Here is a 15,677-nt window from a genome sequence, read left to right as displayed (position 1 = left end):
ATTAAATTGTAATTTGAAAGCCATACCTTTATGTTATATTTCACAATAAGGAAATAACTGAAACTGTGGTACTATAACTCACAATAACTTCAGAAATTTCCTGTATATCTACTTTTAAATCATACTTTGTAAGATATTACCTTTTTATATATATGTTATATTTCATAATAAGGAAATATCTGAAACTGCTGGATTGTAACCTATATTTTTGAAATTTGCTCTCTAACTACTTGTTAAATTGCCCTTGGAAAGTTATCACTTTTATGTATATATGTTATAGTCTACAATAAAAAATATGAGGGAAAAAAACGACATAATTTAATTTAAATTTTTTGAAGTCTAAAAATCATTTTCTCTATATTCTTCCTGAATAATACAAAAGGGCCTTAGAATGCTTTCACTTAGCTGTAAATTTCTGTGATTATTGTTTAATATTTTAGTGCCATCAAGTCCTTCTATTCTCCCCATACACTCTCTTTAAAAAAAAAAAAAGTTAACACTTGTTTTCATTTTCTAAAATGTTTTCTAATTTCTTAGAAAATTGGTTTTGCATTCCACTCCTTATTTTTGAGTTCATTTTCTTTTTTTGCTGATGTCCAGCCCTTAGTAGTTCTTTCAGTGAGAACCTGTAGGTAGTAAATTGTAGACTTTCATGTCTGTGAAGGCGTCTATTTCACTGTTGCTCTTGAATTAATGGTTAAGCTGGCTACAGATTAAAGGATAAGCTTTTATAAATATTTTCTCCCTGTTTGTGATTTGTCTTTTCATTTTCTTATTTTTTTTTTGAAAAGCAGACATTTAAAAATTTGTAAAGTCCAATTTACCAATTTTTTCTCTTTATTGTTCATCCTTTTAGAGTTATAGCTAAGAAATCTTTTCCTAAACAGGTCATAGTGATTTTCTTCTAGAAGCTTTAGTGTTTTAGCTCTTACACTTAGGTCCCTGATCTATTTTGACTTAATTTTTGTCTATGGTGTGAGGTAATGGTTGAGGTTTAATGGTTATCCAAGTGTTTCAGCTCCATTTGTTGAAAAGATAATCCCCATTGAATTATCTTGGCACTTTTGCTGCAAATCATTTGACCATATATATGGGGGGCTATTTATTTATGTTCCACTGGTTGTATGTCTCTTCATACCATACCAATACCACATTATCTTGATTACTGTAGTTTTATAATAAATTTTGAAATCATGTAGTATAAGTCCTCAACTTTATTCTTTTTCAGAATTTCTTTAACTATTTTAGTCTTTTGCATTTCCATGAACATTTTCAGATCAGTTTGTCAGTTTCCATCTTGCCTACCCACCCCTCCCCCCCAAAAAAACACAAACAAACCCTGTTAGGATTTAGTAGGGATTGCATTTAACCTAAATTGATCAATTTAGGGGGAATTGCTGTTTCAATAGTATTGAGTCTTCTAGTCCATGAACATGGTATTTCTTTCCATTTATTTAGATCTTTAATTTCTCTCAGCAATACCTTACATTTTTACTGCACATGTCTTTTGCTTTTTTTGTGAAATTTATCCCAAAGTACTTTATCATTTTCATTATTGTGAATGGAATTATTTATTTAGTTTCATTTTCTAAATATTCTTAGCTCATATGAAGAGAAATCAACTGAGTTTTGCTTATTGATCTTACATACTGAGATCTTACTAAACTTGCTTCATAGTTCCAGACGCTTTTTTATAGGTTTCTCAGGATTTTTAATTTAACCTATAGAATCATGCTGTCTGCAAATAAAGACAGTTTTACTTCTTCATGTCCAATCTGGATGACCCCCGCTTTTTTTTCTTTCCATTTTGCACTGATTAGGTCCTTTGGTACATTGTTGGATAGAAGTGGTAATAGTGAAAATGTTTGCCTTGATCCCAGTCTTAAGAGGAAAGCATTCAGTCTTTCATATTTATGTAAAATGTTAGATGTAAGTTTTTTAAGATACCCTTTATCAGGCTGAGGACGTTCCCTTCTGTTTCCAGTTTGTTGAATGTTTATACCATGAATGAATTCTGGGTATTTGTCAAATGCTTTTTCTTTGACCATTGAGATATCATTTAATTTTTGTCCTTTATTCATGATTATGGTGTATTATTACATTAATTGCCTTTCAGATGTTGAACCAATCTTTCTCTTACTTGGCCATTATGTATAATCCTTTTCAAATGTTACTAGATTTGATTTTCTAATATTTTGTTAAGGATTTTTGAGACTACATTAATGAATGGTATTAATCTGTAGTTTTCTTATTATGTCTTTGCCTGCTTCAATACCAGGACACTACTGGCCTCATAAAATGAGTTGGGAAGTGTTTCTACCTCTTCTATTTTCCGAACAATTTTGTGTGGGATTGGTATTATTTATTCTTTAATTATTTCATAGAATATATCAGTGAAGCCATCTGGCCCTAAACTTTTCTTTGTGAGAAGATTTTGACTAGTAATTCAATTAGTTTACTTGATAATAGATCTATTCAGATTTTCTGTTTATTTTTGAATTATGTTTGGTACTTTTTGTCTTTTAGGAATGTGTTCATTTTATCTAAGTTTTCTAAATTTCTGGCATAAAGTTATTCAATAACCTCCCTGTTTTCAGCCTTCCTACTCATCTCTGCCTTTTGTACCTGCTGGCTGAGAGATGAGAACCTGTATACAAGTCTCAAAAGTAGATGATGGATTGCTCTTTGCATGAGTTATGGGCTGTGGTGTCTTCAACTCTGTTTCATCTGTCCTCTGTCTTCTTTCCATGTTCCATAAATTTATTGAAATATCTCCTCAACTGATGACCTACCTTCTTTTCTCTTCACAATCAAGGGTTAAAATTACTATCATTTTCACAGGGCAAGGTGAAAAAGGGATGTTTGTGTCTCCACATGAGAAAATAAACAATATAGTTCTTTTCAGTTTTGAGAGATTAAGTACATCATATTTTATCTTTAACCAGGCCAAATGTATCCTATATTCGTAGTCTTATTTCTTTATGAAATGTTGCTCTGTTGGAAAGAGCATAGCAGATGGAAGCAAATATTGATGGGAGAATCCTCGTATTGGTATTTAATTAGCTGTATGGGCAAGTTATTCAGTTTCTTCATCTGTGAGATGGGGATAATTAGGTCTCCGGTAACAATAGGTATGAGAATTAGAGATTATATATGTGAAACTACTTAGGGCCTGAGTAGGTGTTCAATAAAAGGCTGTTATTATTAATGTTCCCAGTGAGCAGAGTCTTTTCCCCTTGCTCCAGAATAATAGAGTCATAGAGTTTTAGAGCTGAATGGATCTAAAACTCAGGTCGGCTTCTTGAGAATCAAATTGCATCCTTCTATGCAGGCATTACTCATACAGATGATGAAATCTATTTGATTCTCAAGATTCAGCAGGGTAGATAAGATAGGCGTTTCTGCCATTAAAAACAGTTATTATTAAGAATACTACACATTTTATAGTGGCAGAATCTGAACCCAGATTTCCTGATTGCTGAAGTATATTACTGTCATAATAGTATTTCTTTTCTACAACATTTAAGAGTAATACAAGAATGCTCCTAAACAAGTTCAGAGAAGAGAGAACTTGGTTTTAGAGTAATGAGGAATGAGTAAAGCCATCAAGAAGGACGTGGCCTATGAATAAGGTCTTGCAAGTCACTTCCAATACAACTGTGTCTATGAATAAAAAGAAAGTATTCTGAGAGAAATATGGAACCCAACAAATAAGTATACTGTGTCCCTGTGATTTAATAAAAGACAGCACTGGTGTTTTATCCATTGTTATACATATTTTAACTGCGCTTGATACACAATTGAATAATATGTTTATTGTTTTCTAAGGCAACAAGACTCAACAGCTGCCCCTGATGAAAGCTCGTTTCCAAAAATGACTACAACTGCAATAGAGAAAGACATCTTGGTAACAGGCTATTTCTTTTGTCAGTGTAATTGAAAAAAAGGAATCATTTAAAGATATTTTTATACATTTGATATTATTCTTTGATCCTCCCTTGTGGAACTTTGTGGCTTTAGGAGTGAACACAAAGCTTCCACAGAATTACTGTTTGATTAATGGAGGAAACCATTCTCTCTCTTGCCTCCTAATGCCACAATTAAGGAATCTCAGGTCTGCTTGATCCTTATGTTAAAGCTAGCCTTGGTCATGTATAACTTTTACATGCTTTTATTCTTAAATGAGAAATTATTTTAGTTGTATAATGTATTCTTTGTGAAGAAAAGTAGCCTATTTTAGAGCAATGTTTCAAGGATTTCAAATGCAAAAGATGTTTTTAAAATGCAAGTATCAAAGACTTCAACATTGCTACTTTGAAAGTATTTGAGTGTTTAAATATTTTTCTAATAATTGACATATAAAAACTTGTGAAAATATATCAAAGTTAAAATTTCTGCTGTTAGAGAAATAATACTATATTTTAAAAGATATTTTATGCATACATATAATAGCATCTGTAAGATTATAGTGTGGAATATTAATAGGCTAACTGGGAATTTCCTAAATTCTGTTGAATAATATTCTTGAGATTAATATATATGGATACTCATTTGCTTGTCCCTTTTAAGATCTACTTATGATTATAATAATAAAAAGACAAAAACTAACATACCACATTTTCACATATTTACAAAGCACTAAACTCTCATTCAGCATGGATTCTGTTAAGTACATTATATATTTGGTAGTATCACTTGATATTTTACTGTGCATTTATGAACTGAGATAAGAACTTTAATTTTCATGAAATATTATATGTTTTTTTAATTTAGGAAATTTCAAAATTGCCTAAATGAATTGCACAAAATACTTCTGATTTATAAATATTTTGTTCTGCTAAAATCTTACTTTTGTTCAGTAATTTTATTTTTAATAAACACAATTCTTTTATTATACTACTAACCCCATCTATATTTTCCCTGTCTCTTTTATATAGAGGTATTACTATTATATTCACCATGGAATTGATACAGACCATGTAGCCCCAATGGAAGATTCTTGGCTGGAACACGTATTGAACTTAGTCCCAAAACATCTGAAAGTCCTTACTGACAGCATACTCGTATTGTCGGATGAAATGAGAGAAGATTATCTTCTTAGTGTAAAAAAATCCATAGGTAAAGTGAGATTTCTCTTTGCTTTCTAATTTGAATTCATCTTCATTAAAAATAAAATATTTATTTGTATTAGAAGTAAATACCTATATTTTTAATCCCTTGGTGTGTTAATTATGCTCTTTCATTGCTAGTACTTTGCTTAAGGTCCTAAGCAAATTTCATTATTTAAGTACAGTAAAAAATAAAAAATCTGTGTTTCTACTCGTAGGAATATAGCCCCTCAACAAAGGACAGATTTAATTTCAAGCCCTGAAAATATTACATGCCTAATTTACGCAAGGCAATAGCAACTTAGCAGAGTCTTTCCCTTTACCCCTGTCCCTTCCTTCAAGGATCTTTTAGTGTAGATGACAAGACATACATATATGAATAGTTATCTGAAAGTTTAAGCAGTAACAATGAGCATTAATATTGCTGGTGGCATAAATTGGAATGTGATTAATTTAAAAATTGTTACTGTAGACCAGTAGTTGGTAAACAATAGGCTTCAGGCCAAATGTGGCCCACTGCCTATTTTTGTAAATAAAGTTTTAATGGGACATAGCCATACTCATTCATTTGCCTATTGTCTGTGGCTGATTTTGAGCTATAAGGACCGAGTTGTATAGTCGTGACAGATACTATATGGCCCACAAAGCTGAAAATATTTATAGTCTGGCCCTTTAAAAAAAAAAAATGTGCTGACCCCTCATAAACCAGTAGATTCTAAGGCTGCCTTAGGATTGATTTCTTGCCCCATCTGAATCAAAATCTCTAGAGTTGGGGCCTATGGATCTGTACTTCTGAAAAAGGTTCTTCAGTTGGTTTTGATAGTCAACCTGGCATAATGGATGCTATTTTCAAAAGTAGGAAAATCATAATTCTTTGGAGTGGTTTGGGAACCCTTCAGGGAGGAGTCTCTTACTGAGTATCCTGGTAATATAAAAATAAAGATCCAAATTCCTGTCCCCAAAATGTTCAGAGTGTGATGAGGGGGGATGGACTAATCAGTACATTTATAAAGCAGAGTGGTAAGTGAGATGAGGTGGAGAGTCAATGACATGCTGGAAGGGGAAAGAGATGATCCCTGGCTTGCGAGTTTTGGAAGATGAGGAACAGTTTATCAGGAAAATGGACCTGACACAGGAAATGCTGTTATGGCAGATGCATGAAAGTCTCTTTCCAGCTTTGCAAGCAAAATGCACCAAAATAGGGTACCTTTTGGGAAGGGGACAGAATGAGAAAGGATCAGTATGCATTTTTATGGCATCTGAACTCTATCTAGAAGGTAATGGAGAGTCTTCAAAAGATTTTAAGCAAGATAACAGCATATTTGCATTTTATAAAGTTGCATCTTGAAAGTCATCTAGAATTAAATAGAAATTAAATACCACAAAAGACAGAAACAGAACTAAATTGTTTTACTGATTTTATAACAAGGTTGTTTTATGTTTTTATGCAATTTAAAAGAGAATGACAAGGCAATATGTATCTTTCTTCAGCAAAGAAAATTACTACTACTCTGTATTGTTGACCTGCAGTTAAAAAAATAACTACTTTTGGTGGATATTTATAAAGGAAAATGTAAAATTAAAAGCAATTATCATTTTCAAATGAAAGAAACAGGGACACATTGTTAAGAAAGAGAGCACATTCCTTCAATGAAACAGACATGATATATATTTTTGCATAAAAATGTTTTATTTTCTTCTATTCATAAAAACACAATTAACTCATTTTAAAAACTTTAATGTAATTTAAATCATTAGTTTTAATAGAATTATTTTTGCAATTGCTTAGAAATATACTATAGTTGATATAAGGTTATTTATTAGAACTATTCCATTTTCTTTTAGTTGATTTTGTTTTAAAAGACCCAAGAGAAAAAGAAGATGATAAAAAGCCAGATGATATTCTACCCCATCGTGCTGAGTAAGCAATCAGGTTTCTTTAAGAATATTGATCATGTGGCCACTTCCGTATATGCATATATATTTATACATTGGTTATATTTTTTCATATATATGTATATATTTCATATGTACAACCAATTGTTCTTAGTATCTTTCTTTATTGATGTATTTAAGCCCTAACATGCTATATTTACATATCGATGGATAGACAGGTAGACAGATAGACACATAGACAGATGGGCACATGTGTTGGAGGCCAGATATCTTTGCATCTGCACAGTTCCTAGCATAGGCTTCAGATATGGTAGAGACATAAAAGCTTTATGGCAATTTAATGCACAAAATCACATTAGGAACATAACAGAAAATATACACATATAAACTATTTACTATGTGTATTAGATATAGAATACATGGGAAAATCCATGTGCTGTATTTTTCCCTAAAAATAATTAATATTTAGGAATAAATATCTTAAATAGATTGAAGAATGGAACTTAGGTTGATATGATTAAGTAGGCAATTCAATTTTATTCTGTTTCTTTTCTATCATTCAAAAGTGCCCTGAATTGTTTCCTATAACAACAACAACAACAACAACAAAATGTCATGTAGCCATTTCCACGTATCTTCTGTGGAGAACAGCTTTTCACCTGGAGAAAGAAAAAATCATCCTTTATAACTGTAAAGGTGGTATGGGTACAAATGAAAAGCTGAATTAAATTTACTATGTAATAAAACAAGGTTAAGTATTTAAAATCCATAAGAATAAAAAAAATCATAGGCATAAGCTAAAATGTAAATGTTTAAATAGACTCTGAAAGCTGAAGATGAAATGTCCTTTACATAAAAGATGAACATTCAAGTAATTGGAGTTACAAAAGAAATGTCTTCAAAGAAAAATGTTAGAGAGAACTTCCAGGAAAGACAGCAGAGTAGGGAGCTCCAGGACTCACTCCTACTCCAAAACAGCTCATGGACAGGCAGGAACTGTCTGAATGAACTGTTCTGGGGCTCCAGAGGCCAAGGGAGCACTGGAAAGCATCCAGACAAGAGAGGGAGGAAGAGGCTGAGAAACTGGTAAAGAACTATGAGTAGCTCACTCTGCAGCAGCTGCAGGTGCTTTCCCTGAATCTAAAATGAGCCACCTCAGAGTCTGGTCTCTGGCTGTGGATAGAGAGGGATGTAGAAGTCTTCCCCAAGAAAGGGGGAGAGCACAGCTGGGCACTGATCATGGCTTTTGAGTGGCAAATTTGGATTGCTGATTCCTAGCTCTTAGCTGCTATTTCAGCCCACCCCAGACAGGGATGGTCAAAGCCATTGTTTCAACCACAGCTCTGACAGGGGCAGAGGTGGTGGAGGTTTAAAGACACAGTGCTTCCTTAGGACTATGAAGAAAAGACTGCTGAAGCTCACCATCTGCTGGGCGCCAAGAAAGCACAGCTTTGGTGAGTCATCAGAGAGGCTTTTGGCATCTTTCCTGATGCTCTCCCCAAAAGACTCTTTGCAGCTGGTCTGCACCCCATTTGTAGGTCCCTAGCCATGTTTTGGCTGGGAAGTACTGACGTGGGAAAGTCCTCTCTGGGCTGACCCTCCTCCCAGAATTTGTCTTCCAGGCAAAAGCACTAGAGGCAATAAAAGGAGTGTAGAAAGCACTATAGGGGCAAAACAAAAACAAAACAGATCAAGATTCTTGGAGAAGGGATAAAGGGAAGGAAGCTTTCCCCTGGGGATGAAACAATTGCATACATGGTGCAATCTTAAAAATTGTACTGCATATCCAGGACAAGAATGAGAGAAAAGCTGAAAAAATCTGATCAGTTAAACACAGGCAATTCTAAAGGACTAGAATAAGTTGAACCAAGTGTCAAAGAAGAGCCATAACACAAAGCCAATCAATAATAAAATCCTAGCCAAGAGAGAGAAACTGACCGTCAGAGTAGACTCATCAAGATAATCAGATGCCTAGACACCAGCCAAAAATTACAAGTCATACTAAGAAACAGGAAGAGATGGCCCAGTCAAAGAAACAAATTAAAACTTCAGAGGAGACACAGAATTTGGAACTAACCAAAGATGTTCAAGCAAATCTCTGAAATCAATGCAAGGAAATAAAGGAAAATACAGCCAAAGAGATAAAGGATAAAAAGATAAGACACTGGGTGAGAAAGAAGAATTCAGAAGTATAAAAAGAAACAACAGAAATTATGGGAATGACAGACACAATAGAAGAGATTAAAAATACACTAGAGGCATACAGCAGCAGATTTGAACAGTCAGAAGATACAGTGAACTGAAGACAGGAAAATTGAAATCTTATAGACAGAAGAAAAGACAGAGAAAAGAATGGAAAAAATTGAGCAAGGTTTCAGGGATTTGAATGACCTAAGGAAGCACATAAACATTTGCATCATGGGTGTCCCAGAAGAAAATAAGGTAAAGGGGGCAGAAAGAATATTTGAGGAAATAATGGCTACACACTTCCCAACTCTTATGAAAGATTTAACAAATATACATGTCCAAGAAGTGCAGAGTACTCCAAACAGAATAAATCCTAATAGACCTACCTACTCTAAGACACATACTAATCAGAAAGTCAAATGCAAAAAATAAAGAGAATCCTGAAAGCAGCAAGAGAAAAGTGATCCATGACATACAAAGGATCTGTAATAAGATTAAATGTTGATTTCTCATCAGAAACCATGGAATTAAGAAGGCAATGTTATGATATATTTAAGACACCAAAAGAGAAAAACTACTAGCTAAGAATTCTTTAACCAGCAGAACCATCCTTGATAAATTAGGGAGAGTTTAAAATATTTACAGGTAAACAGAAACTGAGAAATTTGATCAAGAGACCTGCCCTACAAGAAATACTATAGAAAGTTATGCAGGCTGAAGGGAAAATACAGGAGAGAGAGGCTTGGAGAGAGAGTGCAGACATGAAGATTATCAGTAAGGGTAACTAAAAGTGTAAAAAGAGAGACAAAAATAAGACATGAGATTAAAAAAAGGATAAAATGGTTGAAGTAAGCACCCCCTTTATAGTAACTACGTTGAATGTTAATGGATTAAACTCCTCAATCAAAGACACAAATTGACAGAATGGATAAAAAGGTATGACACAACTATATGCAGTCTAGAGGAGACTCACCTTACACCCAAAGACACAAATATGTGGAAGGTTGGAAAAAGATATTCCATACAAACAGTAACCAAAAAGATAGCCATTCTAATCTCAGACAAAATAGTTTAAATGTAAATCTGTTACAAGAGACAAAGAAGGACACTATATATTAATGAAAGAAGCAATTCAACAAGAATAAATAACAATCATAAGTATTTCTGCACCTAACCATGGCTCACTGATATATATGAGGCAAACACTGGCAAAACTGAAGGGAAAAATAGACCTCTACATAATAATAGACTTCAATATGCCACTCTCATCAATATATAGAACATCTAGATAGAGGATCAATAAGGAATCAGAGAAGTTTAATAATATGAAATATGAAATAGATCTAACAGAAATATGTAGAACATTGCACCCCTAAACAGCAGAATATACATTCTTCTCAAGTGCTCATGGATCATTCTCTAGGATAAAGCACATGTTGAGTAACAAAACATGTCTCAATAAATTTAAAAAGATTGAATTCATACAAAGCACTCTCTCTGTCCATAATGGAATGAAGCTGGAAATTAATAACAGACAAAGGATGGAAAACTCACAAATACATGGAAGTTAAACAACACACTCTTAAATAATCAGTGGGTCAAAGAAGAAATTAACAAGGGAAATCAGTAAATATCTTGAGATGGATGAAAATGAGAAAACAATGTATCAAAACTTGTGGGATGCAGTGAAGGCAGTTCTGAGAGAGAAATTTATAGCCCTAAATGCCTATGTTAAAAAGGAAGGAAGAGCTAAAATCAAAGACCTAACTGCAAACATGGAGGAACTAGAAAAAGAATTAATCCCAAAGAAAGCAGAGGGAAAGAAATAACAAAATTTAGAACAGAAATAAATGAAATTGAGATTAAAAAAAGAGAATTAACAAAACTAAAGTTGGTTCTTAGAAAAGATCAATAAAATTGACAAACCCTTAGCTAGATTGACAGAAAAAAGAAAGAAGATGTAAATAAATAAAAGCAGAAATGAGAGGGGCAACATTACTACTGACTCCACAGAAATAAAAATGATCATAAGAATATACTTAGAACTGTATGCCAACAAATTATCATTTAGTTGAAATAGAAATATTCCTAGAAATGCATGAGCAACCTACATGGACTCAAGAAGTAGTAGAAAATCTCAACAGATGAATTACATGAAAAGAGATCGAATCAGTCATCAGAGACCTCCCAACAAAGAAAATCCCAGGACCAGATGACTTCACAGGTGAATTCTACCAATCATTCCAAGAAGAATTAATATCAATACTGCTTAAACTTTTCCAGAAGTTGAAGAGGAGGGAATATTATCTATCTTATTCTGTGAGGCCAACATCAGCCTAATACCAAAGCCAGAGAAAGACACTTCAAGAAAAGAAAATTTACAGACCAATTTCTCTAGTGAATATAGATGCAAAAATCCTTAACAAATACGTGCAAATTGAATCCAACAGCACAGTGAAAGAATCATACACCATGATCAAATGGGTTTTATCCCAGGTATACAATGGTGGTTCAACACAAGAAAATAAATTTATGTAATACACCACATTAACAAATCAAAGGGGGAAAATCTTGTGATCATCTCAATTGATGCAGAAAAGGCATTTGCCAAAGTCCAGCATCCTTTCTTGATAAAAACTCTTAGAAAAATAGGAATAGAAGGAAACTTCCTCAACATGATAAAGGGCATATATGAAAAATCCAAGCTAACATCATTGTCAGTGGTGAAAGACTGAAAGAAAGCTTTCCCTCTTAAGATCTGGAACAAGACAAGTATGCCCATTGTCACCACTGTTAGTCAACATTATGCTAGAAGTTCTAGCTAGAGCAGTTAGGCAAGAGAAAGAACTAAAGAACATCTAAATTGGAGAGAAAGATGTAAAACTTTCACTATTTGTAGATGATAGATCTTATATTTAGAAAGTCCCCCAAAATTTACAGTAAAGCTACCAGAGCTAATAAACATGTTTAGCACAGTGGTGGGATACAAGACCAACATGCAAAAATCAGTAGTGTTTTTATACACTAGTAATGGGCAATCTGAGAAGAAAATCAAGGAAAAAAATACCATTAACAATAGCAACTAAGTAAATAAAATATCTAGGAATGAGTTTAACCAAGGATGTAAAGGATGTGTACACAGAAAACTACAAAACTTTGCTAATAGAAATCAAAGACGACCTAAATAAATGGAATAACATTCCATGTTCATGGAGTGGAAGACAAATTATCATTAAGATGTCAATTCTGCCCAAATTGATTTACAGATTCATTGCAATTCCAATCAAAATTCCAATAGTCTACTTTGCAGAAATGGCAAAGCCAATTATCAGTTTTACTTGGAAGGGTAAGGGGCCTTGAATAGCAAAAACCATCTTGACAAAGAAGAACAAACTTGGAGGACCCACACTTCCTAATTTTAAAGCATATTATAAAGCTATGGTGGTCAAAACAACACAGTACAGGCTTTAAGACAGATATGTTTACCAATGGAATTGAATTGAGAGTTCAGAAACAGACCCTCATATCTGTGGCCAGTTGATATTTGACAAGGCTGCCAAGTCCACTCAACTGGTACAGAACAGTCTCTTCAACAAATGGTGCCAGGAGAACTAGATATCCATTTCAAAAGAATGAAAGAGGACTCCTATCTCATACCATATACAATAATTAACTCAAAATGAGTCAAATACCTAAATATAAGAACAAGGACCATAAAACTCCTAGATGAAAATATAGGGAAGCATCTTCATGATCTTGTGGTAGGCATTGGTTTCTTAGACTTTATACCCAAAGCACAAGCAATGAAAGAAAAAATAGAGAAATTGGACTTGCTCAAAATTAAAAACTTTTGAAACCATGTATTCGATATGGGTTTAATATCCAGACTATGTAAAGAAATTCTATATCTCAGCAATAAAAAGACAACCAATTAAAAGATGGTCAAAAGACTTGAATAGACATTTTTCCAAAGAGGAAATATAAATAGCTAAAGAGCATATGAAAAGATGTTCAACATCACTAGCTGTTAGGGAAATGCAAATCAGAGCCACAATGAGATATCATTTCCACACCTACTAGAATGGCCGTTTAAAAAAACAGAAATGTTGAAGAGGATGTAGAGAAATATAGGAGCACTCATTCATTGCTGGTAGGAATGCAAAGTGGTGCAACCTCTGTGCAAGACACTTTGGAAGTTCCTCAGGAAGCTAAGCTAAAATTCCTCTAGGAATTCTGCCACTAGGTATATAGTCAAAAGCACTGAAAGCAGGAATTCTAACAGACATTTTCACACTGATGTTCATAGCGGCATTATTCACACTTGGCAAAAAGATGGAAGCAACCCAAATGTCTGTCAACCGATGAATGGGAAAAAAATGTGATATATACATACAATGTAATATTATTCAGCTGTTAAGAAGTAATGAAGTCCTCATGCATTTGACAACATGAATGAACCTTGAGGACATTATGTTGAGTGAAATAAGCCAGACACAAAAGAATAAATATTGTATGATCTCAGTGATGTAGACTAATTATAGTAAGCAAATGCAAGGGGTTAGAATCTAGAATATAGATTACCAGGGGATAGAATGGGGGTAGAGAATGGGAGGCTGATACTTAACTTTGTGTAATTTCTATTTAGGTCACTTGTAAATGTTTGGAAATGGATAGTGCTGATAGTAGCACATTATTGTGAGTGTAATTAACAGTACTGAATCATGTTAATGAATGTGGTTGAAAGGGGAAGTTTTGGGTCATGTATGTTACTAAACAGAAAGTTAGAAGATAAAATATGGGACTGTATAATAAGTGAACCCTGTTGTGGACAATGGATTGTGGTTAATAGTACAAATATATGAATGTTCTTTCATGAATTATAACAAATTTACAACACTATTACTGAGTGTTAATAATAGGGTGATATATGGGAAAATTACACCTAATGTAAACTATGGACTATAGTTAACAATAATATTTTAATGTTCTTTCACCATTTGTAACAAAGGTACCACACTAATGCAATGTCAAAATTTTGTATTTTTGTAAACCTACAACTTCTCTAATTTAAAATATATAGAGAAAACTAAGATGGCGGCTCACTGAGATAGGGAGAAAAAACGCCTCCATGAAAAACACTAGCTAAAAACCAAAAAATGACCCAGAATACTGGTTACAGCGATGTGCCAGCTGGACAAGGGCTCCTAGCTCCAGAGGGGCTGTATAGTTGGTGAAACTGGGAGTCGGCATTCTGAAACGAGTGAGTAAGCTGGCTGGAAGACCTGCAGCTGTGTGGTGGTCTGGGGAAGCCAGGGTTCAGCATTTGGAGACTGGCTGGCTCTTTAAAAAAAAAAGGGGGAAAAACCCAGGAGTGGCTGCAGCTGCGATTGTGGGAACCACACAGTAAAACACAGCAAGAGGGGGCTGGGCCGGCCTCTTGGTGTCTGGCCAGGAAGATAGCCCACTGCAGATACCCTTGGGTCCGGGGGAATGGAGGGGAGAGCCGGAAGCAGAAAGAAACCCCATGGCTAGCAGCTGGCCCCCCAGAGGGCTGGATAAACTCCTGCCTGGGGCCGTGCCCACAGCCCAAAGCCCCGCCAGTTGTCCTGGAGCTGGGAAGGAAGAACTGTGCAAGGACGAGGGGGCTGAGACGCCCCGTTCGGCCATTTTTGCTTCAGGCTGAGAGCGCGCCACCACATGGCCTGGCGGCCCGGGGCTTCCCTTGAGGGACGGTGTGCACTTGTGACGTAACACGGCATTCCCTCGGCTGAGCTCCTGGAGGATCGCGGCTGGGAAGGGGGACCCGCTCAGAGAACCCAGGGATGCTATGCCAAGTCCAGTGGTTTGTGGATCAGTGAGAGAGAGGGTCTGGGGCTGAAATGAAATGAAGGCTTAGACTCTTGCGGCGGCCTTGAATCTCCAGGAACCTGGGGGATTTGAACATTAAAACTGCCCTTCCTCCCTGGCCACCGATACACATGCCCACATTCAGAGCGGACAGCTCCAGCAACACACCCAAACTGAGTTCTCCAACTGAACCCACAAGAATTCATTTCCCCACACACCACAGGAACAAGGTTGAGAACTGACTTGCGGGATATAGGTGACTCACAGACACCATCTGCTAGTTAGTTAGAGAAAGTGTACATCACCAAACTGTTTCTGAAAAATTAGATCGATATCCCTTTTTTTTTTACAACTTGAAAGAACCCTGTCAAGCAAAACAAATGCCAAGAGGCCAAAAACAACAGAAAATCTTAATGCATATGATAAAACCAGAAGATATGGAGAATCCAACTCCAAACTCACAAATCAAGATATTGGAAGATACACAGTACCTTGCAAAATTGATCAAAGAACTACAATCGAGGAACGAAAACATGGCAAAGGATTTAAAGGACATAAAGAAGACCATGGCCCAGGATACAAGTTACATAAAGAAGACCCTAGAAGAACATAAAGAAGACATTGCAAGAGTAAATAAAA

At 34.9% G+C, this 15,677-nt stretch overlaps 1 protein-coding gene across 5 annotated transcripts in view; it reads left to right on the top strand.

The window, feature by feature from the left end:
• Positions 1-15,677, top strand: part of DNAH7 (dynein axonemal heavy chain 7) — a 371,530-nt gene that overhangs the window by 24,704 nt on the left and 331,149 nt on the right. For all 5 annotated transcript variants that reach the window (XR_005218999.1, XM_037850664.1, XM_037850667.1 and 2 more), the window contains 3 exons: positions 3,829-3,907; positions 4,938-5,118; positions 6,954-7,029. Coding sequence is in view for 4 of the 5 variants with exons in the window: in XM_037850664.1 (XP_037706592.1) it covers positions 3,829-3,907; positions 4,938-5,118; positions 6,954-7,029 (336 nt within the window). In the remaining variant the exon portion in view is untranslated. The remainder of the gene's footprint in view (positions 1-3,828; positions 3,908-4,937; positions 5,119-6,953; positions 7,030-15,677) is intronic.

The sequence above is a fragment of the Choloepus didactylus genome, chromosome 9 (genome assembly GCF_015220235.1).
Source record: "Choloepus didactylus isolate mChoDid1 chromosome 9, mChoDid1.pri, whole genome shotgun sequence".
In the NCBI taxonomy this organism is placed as follows: Eukaryota; Metazoa; Chordata; class Mammalia; order Pilosa; family Megalonychidae; genus Choloepus; species Choloepus didactylus.
Note: the sequence above shows the minus strand (reverse complement) of the source record. Positions and strands in the feature narration are given on the sequence as shown.